The 8,756-nt window shown below is 61.5% G+C and overlaps 2 protein-coding genes and 1 long non-coding RNA gene across 7 annotated transcripts; 2 read left to right on the top strand and 1 right to left on the bottom strand.

Moving 5' to 3' along the window:
- The first annotated feature begins 1,132 nt into the window (after window positions 1-1,132).
- On the top strand, window positions 1,133-2,561 carry LOC102415210 (bone gamma-carboxyglutamate protein). Its single transcript, XM_006051988.4, has 4 exons — window positions 1,133-1,609; window positions 1,864-1,902; window positions 2,102-2,171; window positions 2,326-2,561. The coding sequence occupies exons 1-4, from the start codon at window positions 1,546-1,548 to the stop codon at window positions 2,453-2,455; spliced, it is 303 nt and encodes a 100-aa protein (XP_006052050.2). The 5' UTR covers window positions 1,133-1,545; the 3' UTR covers window positions 2,456-2,561.
- Window positions 2,562-2,678: 117 nt separating this feature from the next.
- Window positions 2,679-7,929, bottom strand: PAQR6 (progestin and adipoQ receptor family member 6). 5 transcript variants are annotated; one of them, XM_006051989.4, is made up of 8 exons: window positions 7,433-7,570; window positions 5,898-6,021; window positions 5,373-5,500; window positions 5,035-5,240; window positions 4,804-4,930; window positions 4,329-4,425; window positions 3,981-4,131; window positions 2,679-3,660 (listed from the first exon to the last, which is right to left on the bottom strand). In XM_006051989.4, exons 2-8 carry the CDS (start codon window positions 5,994-5,996, stop codon window positions 3,386-3,388), a joined length of 1,083 nt encoding a protein of 360 aa, XP_006052051.1. In that variant the 5' UTR covers window positions 5,997-6,021; window positions 7,433-7,570; the 3' UTR covers window positions 2,679-3,385. The 5 variants fall into 5 exon arrangements, with proteins under 5 accessions (XP_006052051.1, XP_006052052.1, XP_025143468.1 ...); XM_006051990.4 differs by having other exon boundaries at window positions 5,946-6,021; XM_025287683.3 differs by lacking the exon at window positions 7,433-7,570 and adding an exon at window positions 7,228-7,270 and having other exon boundaries at window positions 5,946-6,021.
- On the top strand, window positions 6,705-8,229 carry LOC123333970. The gene is made up of 2 exons (XR_006551608.2): window positions 6,705-6,966; window positions 7,922-8,229. It is a non-coding gene; the product is annotated as an uncharacterized LOC123333970 (long non-coding RNA).
- Window positions 8,230-8,756: the final 527 nt, after the last annotated feature.

Raw genomic sequence — 8,756 nt, 5'->3', positions numbered from 1 at the left:
CCTGGCTCCCATCGAGGTCTTGGTTGCAGGGCTGCAAGAGGTCTTGGGGAGGGCGGGTGGGGGCTGTGTTTGATCATCATGTACAGAAGGGCTGGGAAACCCCTTGTCACCGAAACCAGGACCCTTGGGTTCCCTGAGGCCAGGACAAGCCTCCGCAGGGTGTCACTCTGTCCAAGCCAGCCCACTGTTCTCTTTCCCTTGGGTTGCTTCTGAGAGAGGCTCTGTGGTGGGCCTCCTTGGTGGTTGCATTGGTGGGCCCTCCAGAGGGCTGGGACTTTGTCCTCTGGCTCGTCATGCCCCCTCTTCCCCAGCCAGGGCCACAGGGCATCAGGAGAGACTTGGCCAAAGGTGGGATGGGTGCCTCCTCCAGACTGGAGGGAGAGAGGGGTATGGGCGAGAGCTCCATCCTCACTGTGGACAGAGACCTGGGTGGTCTGTCTGGGAGCACCAGGGACACTTGGGAGATGTCAACGTGGCCCCTCTTCACAGACGCCACCCCCTAAGTTGAGCCCAGTGGCTCCTCTCTTCTGGAGGTATCCAAACACCCAGCCACAGGTGGGGGTGGGCGGGCAGTGCTGTGTCTGCCAGGCCTCCACCCGGTGAGCAGGGGTGGGTGAGCACACCCCTCTTCTCCAGCCTGAGCTGAGGCAGAAGCAGCTCTCGGGTTTTCCAGCTGGATATTCTGTCCCTTGGAGGACAGGTCCCCAGGGTTGGCACTGAGGAGGCTGTGAGGGCAGGAAGAGGATGGGGTGGTCAGGAGCCCAGGGGTGCTCTCCATCTTCCTGCCCCACGCAGACCCTGTGTCCCCACCTGTGAGGAGCACGGGGAAGGAGGTCTTCAGCTTGGGGCCCACCTGGCCGGTGGCAGACCGCAGGGCTGTCCTTAACCTCAGGCCCGGCCCCACCGTGTTGGCTTTTGGCTCTTGGCCCCGTGCTGCCCCAACGCCTTCCCGTGTCCTGATGCCCAGGGCCTGCACAGAGCCGAGCCGGCTCCGCTGTCGAGGCCTCTCTAGGACGGGGCGAATGAGGGCATCTGCCAGCAGGCCCGCCCTCCCTGGGGTTTGGCTCCTGCCCACGGGGCCAGTGGTGGAAATCACAGTCTGAGAGGCTGCAGCCCGACTCCGCGTGGTTCTATTTTAGACCCCCGGCCCCCCTTCCTCTCTAGGCTCCCCATCCTCCCCTCCCAGCCTGCCCCACTGATGGCTCAAACTGGCTGGGGCTCAGAGGGAGAGGACGGGCTGGGGGACCTGGGGCGACCCCGCGGGGAGGAGCTGGGGACCCTCTCTGGAGGCTGGCAGTCTTGGATTGAGGAGAACCCTCCTCCATCACTCTGGGGGCCTGCCCAGGGAGCCACAGCTCCAACCACAACCTCCTTTGGGGTTTGGCCGACAGAGCTGAGGCGGATGAGCCCCAAACAGCCCTGGCAGACTCCCCCATGACCCGCCCGCACCCCTGCCTCTGGGGCACAGCCCAGAGAGTATAAAACGGCGCTGGAAGCTGGGAGAAGCAGACTGGCCAAGTCCACGCAGCCGCTGACAGACACACCATGAGAGCCCCCATGCTCCTCACCCTGCTGGCCCTGGCCACACTCTGCCTCGCTGGCCGGGCAGGTGAGTGCCCCAACCCCTGCCCCAGATCCAGCCCATGGGAGCTGGGAGAGTAAGTGCCATGGACTCACGCTCTCCTCACCCCTTCCACGGGCAGTCCCTGTGACAGTCTAACTAGCTTTCTGTAGTCTTAATCCATTTGCCCCCTTCTCTCCTTGTGGAGGAAGAGGAGGGAAGAGCAAGCTGCCAGAGGCAGGGGAGGGTGGGGAGGGCTCTAGGGATGAGCAGGGGGTGAACTGGGCTCCTTTTCCTTGCAGATGCAAAGCCTGGTGATGCAGAGTCGGGCAAAGGTGCAGGTATGAAGTGGCTGGACGGGGGCTATGTCCCGTATCTCCGAGGGTGCTGCCCACTCCCAGCACCCGCTCTTACCCCAGTCCTCTCAGTCCCATTCTCCCCTCCTGCTCCCTCCCATCTGGCTCTCAGGAAGGCCAGCCTGCTCCTCATCTTACCCACCCAAACTGGGAGCCACCTGACCCCTGCCCCTGTGCTCCACAGCCTTCGTGTCCAAGCAGGAGGGCAGCGAGGTGGTGAAGAGACTCAGGCGCTACCTGGATCATGGGCTGGGGTGAGAGGAGGGGCGGTGCTGGGCCAAGGCCCTGCATCTGCAGGATGGGCTGGGAGGAGCGGCTGCTGTGGGGGCACCCTGGAGCCCCAGGTCCCGTGGGAGGAGGGGCGGGCACTTTGCATGGAGGCTGATGCCCGGTGTGGTGGGTTCTCAGAGCCCCAGTCCCCTACCCAGATCCGCTGGAGCCCAAGAGGGAGGTGTGTGAGCTCAACCCTGACTGTGACGAGCTAGCTGACCACATCGGCTTCCAGGAGGCCTATCGGCGCTTCTACGGCCCGATCTAGAGCTTGCAGCCCTGCCCACCTGGCTGGCAGCCCCCAGCTCTGGCTTCTCTCCAGGACCCCTCCCCTCCCCGTCATCCCCACTGCTTTAGAATAAACTCCAGAAGAGGAACTGGGGCTGTGATTCTTTGTCCATCTGTGGAGTGTGAGGAGGAGGCGTTGGGACGATGGCGAGTGGAGCCAGAGGTTTTCCCTTTTTCAGTCCCAGAAAGTGTTTCCCAAAATCTGTTGTTGATTTATTTATTTATCCCTGCCTGATTCCAGAAGCATTGACGGTAGCTCCCTAAAGTCTAGCTAGGGTTCTCCTCTCTAGCCCAGCACCCTCCCCCCACCTCAACCCACTGCCCCATCCATGACACACCCAAATAGACCAGATCCCAGAGGCCTGGATGCGGAGTCCACGGTTGGGACCAGGACAGATGCCCTCACGGCCACAGGCCAAGAACTGCCAGCGGCCAGCGCTGCCTGGTCTGGGGGTAGGGCACAAGCGGGCCTCCCAGCTGGGTTAACAAGCATTCGGGGGGGGGCCTGGGTTAGCCATGTTAGTTCTTCCCTGGGCTGTGCAGAAATTCCAGGAGCACCAGAAATGGGACCAGATAAAAGGACCCAGCGCCTCCCACCCCAGCCTTCCATGGCAGGTGGGGCAGCTCCAGCCTGGACACACGCACCTCCCCTCTCAGACCCTCAGCACCTCCCAAGCCCATCAAGAGCCCCCTCCTTGAGCCTCCTGCTCTTTCCCAGCCTCCCAGGCCCTCTCCTCACCTCTGTCTTCCCAGTTCCCTTCTCACCTCCACGCTCTGTCCTCAGCCACCCTTGCTTCCAGGCTCAGATGTGCCCCCATCTTATCAGGCCTGGGTCTGGGCTCCTCCCCTACATGAGGGCCTGCCTGGCCTCTGCCTCTTTCCAGGGCAGACCCTTTCCAGAGCTGGGACCTCACTGCAGTTTGGCCTTTGTACCCCGCTCCAGTGAGCCGCCTTGCAGCAGGGGGCATGTACTGGGGGCCCGAAATAGGGAAGCTGTGAAAGCGGCAATGATGAGCAAGTTCCCGGCCACTGCCAAGCCCAGAGTGGCCACCATGCCTGCCAGGCCTAGGGGCGGTTCCTGCGTGGCCAGCCAGGCTCGGCGAGATCCCATATCAGTCAGCACCGCCTCCAGCTGGAAGTGTGTGCCCAGCACTGCACAGATGTGGAATAGCTGGTGGCTGTGGCCTGTGGGGAGGGTGGGCAGGTGAGGACACATACCCAACCCCCAGGGCTGCCCCAATTCGTACTGTGATCCATGGCGAGCATCCCATCATCTGGGCCTGCTACTCCCCTAAAACTGGGAATAAGAAACCCAGGGTTTCCTAAGGTTCCCAGAGTTATCAGCAACTATGAGTGAGCTGCTGTTCACAGAGCCCCTGGCATACGTGCTGCTGGTTTTGCTGTTAACCTGAGGGCCCTGCCAGGAACACTCTGCTTAGTTCGCTCAGGGCTCTGGGGAGCTGTCTCCCTGACCTCCCCCCAGGCCAGGCCGGGTCTGCGCTCACCGATGTAGTCAAAGCGTCCTGGTGCCAGCCGCTCAGGCAGATGAGAGGCAAAGAGGAAGCCAGTGAGCAGCGCACAGAAGAGGTGGTAGCCGTGGCTGGTGCTCAGCGCCTCCTGCCCACAGCTGCGGCCCCTGCCCCAGCACAGTCCCAGCTGGCAAAGGAAAAGCAGGGTTGGCAGGGAGGGGCTTTGGGGCTGGACATCATGTGTCTGGGATCTGGTGAGGATTGGGGGGGTGCACAGCTGGACTGGATGCTGGGCTAGGAGGGTGGGTGGCAGGGCTGGGGTCAGGGCTCGAGGGGGTGGGACTGGGCACTGTGAGGGTCAGGATAGGAAAGCAGGAGCCTTACCCGATAGAAAAGCGGGAGGTTGTCGAACAGAAAGGGATAGACGAAGGCGGCTGAGCGGAGGATCTTACTGAGCCCAGGGCTTTCTAGCTCTGGGAACCTGGGAGGCAAGAGGGAAAGGCTGGTCACCATCACTGTGCTGGGATGGGGGGTGAGAGGAGGGCAGGGGACCCTTGGCCACCATGGAATGTTTAGTGGCTTCGAAAGCCCTTAGGCCACATAACTCCTCTGCAAGTGACAACAGCTATGAAACGGGGATAGACGCGTGCCGCTTAGGTCGCTGTGGGAGAGACAGCCGGGGTGGCGCTGGTGCACAGGCTCTGGGCAGACTAAGGCCTCAGTAAACGGCCCCGCAGCCACTAGTTTTGTTCAGGAGCAGTGGGGCGCAGGCACACCCAGTGGTCCTGGGTGTCCAAGTGTTTGTGGGCGCCCTGGTCTGCCCCTCCGCCTTCCCCTTCACCACTGGCCGAGAACCCACCGGGAGTAGCAGGAGAGGCCGGTGCACAGGAAAGAATTGAGTGCGGCGGCGGGCACGAAGAGCTGGTGCAGGCGGCTGTGCAGCCAGGAGGCCGGCATGGAGTAGGCGGCATAGGGGAAGGCGCAGCCTGGGGGCGGGGCGGGAACTGAGGCCCCGCCCCAGGACCCCCGTGCCACACCCCCGCCCTGCCCGAAACGCCCCTCCCCCTGCCCTCCGCGCCGTGGGGCTCACCCAGGCTGTAGAGGCTGAGCGCACCGTAGTCCAGGAAGTAGCAGATGTGACGCACGCGGGGCGACATGGAGCTGAAGGTGTGCGCGCAGCACGATGCAAACGGGTAGAGGCAGGCGGGCAGCAGGAAGATGAGCAGCGGCCAGTGGTAGGGCTCCGACCGGAAACCCAGGCCTCCCGCCAGCGCCAGGAGGCGCCACAGGAAGTACCTGCGGCGGGCACGTGCTCAGGCCACCGGAGCCCCGGCGACTCCCACTGCAGCCCGTGGGCCCAGGCAGTCCTGGCCCGCCTGAGTACCCCCTTGAGCTCGAGGCCCAAGCCTGGGACAGAGCCTCCCTCACCAGGTGGGCAGGAAGTGAGTCCAGATGTTGACGGTCTCGTTGGTCATCTGGAAAGAGCTGAGGACACAGTCCAAGGCCGAGCTGGTGGGGCGGCGGTAGCCAGACATGATACCATCTTCCCAGAACACCTAGGGTAGTTGGTGGGGGCGGGGTGGGGGGAGAAGAGGGGAGTCACTGTGCTCCACCCTTTCTCTCCAAGAGAGATCTCTGGAAGCAGGGTTGAAGGGAATGGTCTGGAGATCACCATGGTGCCAAAGCCAAACTAAATGCAACCCCATCTCACCACAGGTTCCAGAACCCAGAGAGCAGGTGAGAAACAGAAGAGGCAGAGGGAGGGGACCAGATGGGGTTGGGAGTCGGTGGACACACGGCCTCTGAGGCTGGGGACTCCAGATAAAGCAGCGTTCTGGGCTCCAGGAAGCAGGTCACAAACCCTGCTCCTTAGAGAACAGGAGCCCTACACCAGAATGACAGGGATGAGGTCGCCTGTAGCAAAGATTTCTGCACTTGCACAAAGAGAAGCACCTCCGGCCAGCCAGCACCCTGGGAAGTAGGAGCTGGTGAATCCCTCACCCTGGGGACCTGGTGGACTCGAAGGAGTTGGGGCAGCTTGAGACTGAGCATGGTGGCCCGGCACCTCCACGTTGACCTGGAGACAAAGGGCAGAGGGGAATTAGGTATCTGCCCCCATCCATGGGTCCCTTTTCACCTAGGCCCAGGCTGGACCCCATCCCTGAGTCCCAGGGTGGGCTGTGTACAGGCATGCGTGCAGTGGTAGCTGGCCACCAAGCTGCTTCTTCAGGCCTGGGGAGGCTCTCCCCAGTGGTCATAACCCTAGCCCCTCCTCAGCCTAACCTGGGGCCACTCAGTTCCCCCATGGAGAGGGACTGATCCATCAGGAGTGGAGTGGCCTCCTCAGCCAGAAGGCTGCCTCAGGAACCCTGGATCCAAGTCCCTAACCCCAAATTTCTGTCTCAGAAGAACCCTGACTTACAAAGGACAGCACAGAGAGAGCCCAGGCACACCGCCACCGCCGCCGCCAGAAAGCCCCTTGGCCCCCAGTGCCTGGGCTGAGCACAGAAAACTCAGGGAGCTTAGGAAGAATTCTGGGAAAGGCCAGATGCCCACTGGTGGGGCAAGGAACTGGGGGAAGCCTAGCTCTTCCACGACTACACTTGCATCCCCGGGGGTGTTCCGGTCCCTGTCCCTTCTGAGCCCCGCGCCCTTCAGCCTCAGACCTGTGTGCTGCCTCCGGGTGGCCGCGGCTCTACTGCCCCGCCTGCCTCCCAGGCCGCCTCTCACAGGCACATTCCTTGGCACAAGTGGAGGGGCTGGGCCACCAGGGTGGGTGGAACTGCCCTGGGAGGAGGGCGAACAGGACACCCCGCCCACCTCTCCAGGCGAAAACTTTCCAGCCCAGACCCACCCCTCTTCCTGCTGCTGTTCCTTTGCCTGCTCTGTTTGTGCCTCACACACTCCGGGCCTTACACAGCCAGCCCGAACCCCGAGCCTCTGCCCTTGAGCTGGATGCTGGGGACCCTGCTGGACACAAGGCAGATCTGGTCCCTAGTCTGCACCCCGGCTGAGCTTTAAGGTATCTACCCCCAGGAATTCCGGGGCCATCCAGTGATTAGACTTCCCTGGTGGGCTACAGTCCCTGGGGCCACAGAGTCAGACCCAACTGAAGCGACCTAGCATGCCAGTGATCAGGACTCCGTGTTTTCACCGCCGAGGGTCTGGGTTCCATCCTTGGTCCGGGAACTAAGACCCCACAAGCCTCGGACCGCATCCAATAAACTACCCGAGATAGATGACCGACCCCTCCCAAGAGGGGGATGGGGGTATCCTGACCTACCCTGAGTGCAGCCCAGCTACTTCGGGGAGGGGTGGACCAGGACGATGCTGGGGTCTAGCTCCCCTCAGGGTCTTCCCCTCAGCACTAGGGTCAGGTCTCTGGAGTAGTCAGCTGTAGCCAAGGAAATTGGGGGGGGGGGGAGGGAGGTGCGGCGTGCAGCTGGAGCAGGTGCGTTGCCTCTAGTCCCCCAGGTGAGCTTCCTTACCCAGAGCTTGACGGGCGCTCCTAAGCCAGAGGGTCGGCAGGCCCTGGGCTCCACGGGCGGATCCCTGGCTCTTGCCAGCTGGGCCAAAGGGAGGGAGAGGAGCGGCAGGCAGGCGGGCCAGGCCTGGGCGGGGTGTGGGAGACAAAGGGAGCAGGGAAACAATCCTAGCCTTGTCCAGCCTTCAGGGAGCAGCGCAGGGTGGCCCAGCCCCATTAGCAGGCAGCTCACTCGGCCTCGAGCACACAGCCAGCCCCTCCAGCTTGACCCCACCCCACTGAGAGCAGACTGGCCGGAAGAGGCCCAGGCCCTATCCAGGAGGCAGCCAGGGTGGTATGGAGGGACCCCTCAGCCCAGGCTGCCCCACGGCTCCAGGGTTCAAGGCTCTCCCAGCAGCTGAGGATGGGGGACTCTGCCATAGGCTGGGCAGAGGAATTCCAACCCCAACTTTGGATTTTCCAAATCACTTCTCACTGTGCTTTGCTGCCTTAGTGCCTGGTGCTGGACAGAATTCAGAGCAAATGCATTTGGTAAATGTTGGTTTAAACCACGAGGGGTTCACCAAGCTTCTCCACTCCCCGGATACACGAGAGGTGTGTCAATCCTAGCGACAAGTGATGGAAGACTCAAGAGGCTGGTTTCAAGATTCACCCTCATCTCCTGTGAGGAGGCTTCTCCTTGATTCAGACGACCGAGCTGAAGACAGCCAACCACCCCCAGGCTGTCACCTTCAAAACAGTTAACCCTTGAACATGGGTGTGAAACAATTTTTCAGTAAATATGTGCTCAGTGCAACATGGTCCATGTTTGAAATCATGGATGTGAAACTGAATACAGAAAGCCAACTGGATAGCCATGTGCAGATGCTTGACTATATGGGTGTCAGTGCCCTAAAACCACATGTTGTTCACGGTCATCTGTATAGCCTTCACCTGTCAGCCTTGGTCTTCCCTGGTGGCTCGGCAGTAAAGAATCTGCCTGCAATGCAGGAGGCCCGGGTTTGATCCCTAGGTCAGGAAGGTCCCCTGGAGGAGGAAATGGCAATCCACTCCAGTATTCTCGCCTAGAGAACTCCATGGACAGGCTATAGTCCACGAAGTCACAAGAACTGGACACGACTGAGACTAACACGTCACCCTGTGAAGGCAGCAGCTCAGTGCAGCAAGGAGCTTCACAGCTGTCAAAACTGCTTCTGGAGTTTGTTTCAACCGCTGGTTTCCTGCTTCAACTGGGCCACATCATAGAAACCTTTCCAAACTGCCATTTCAGCCTGTGATCTTTCCCATGTTCCAGTAAAACTGTACAGAAAGGCACCGGGAGGCAGGGA

This window comes from Bubalus bubalis, chromosome 6, assembly GCF_019923935.1.
Source record: "Bubalus bubalis isolate 160015118507 breed Murrah chromosome 6, NDDB_SH_1, whole genome shotgun sequence".
Taxonomy (NCBI): Eukaryota; Metazoa; Chordata; class Mammalia; order Artiodactyla; family Bovidae; genus Bubalus; species Bubalus bubalis.
Note: the sequence above shows the minus strand (reverse complement) of the source record. Positions and strands in the feature narration are given on the sequence as shown.

Excerpts from the sequence above, each read along its gene's own strand:
- PAQR6 (XM_044944248.2), bottom strand. The coding sequence starts at position 7,645 with ATGGGGCTGGGCCACCCTGCGCTGCTCCCTGAAGGCTGGACAAGGCTA. Across the intron at positions 5,501-7,432 it reads GAGCGCCCGTCAAGCTCTGG|GTGTTCTGGGAAGATGGTAT; the intron begins GTAAGGAAGCTC and ends CAACTACCCTAG. Across the intron at positions 5,241-5,372 it reads ACTCACTTCCTGCCCACCTG|GTACTTCCTGTGGCGCCTCC; the intron begins GTGAGGGAGGCT and ends TGCCCGCCGCAG.
- LOC102415210 (XM_006051988.4), top strand. The coding sequence starts at position 1,546 with ATGAGAGCCCCCATGCTCCTCACCCTGCTGGCCCTGGCCACACTCTGC. Across the intron at positions 1,610-1,863 it reads CTGCCTCGCTGGCCGGGCAG|ATGCAAAGCCTGGTGATGCA; the intron begins GTGAGTGCCCCA and ends TTTTCCTTGCAG. Across the intron at positions 1,903-2,101 it reads AGAGTCGGGCAAAGGTGCAG|CCTTCGTGTCCAAGCAGGAG; the intron begins GTATGAAGTGGC and ends TGTGCTCCACAG.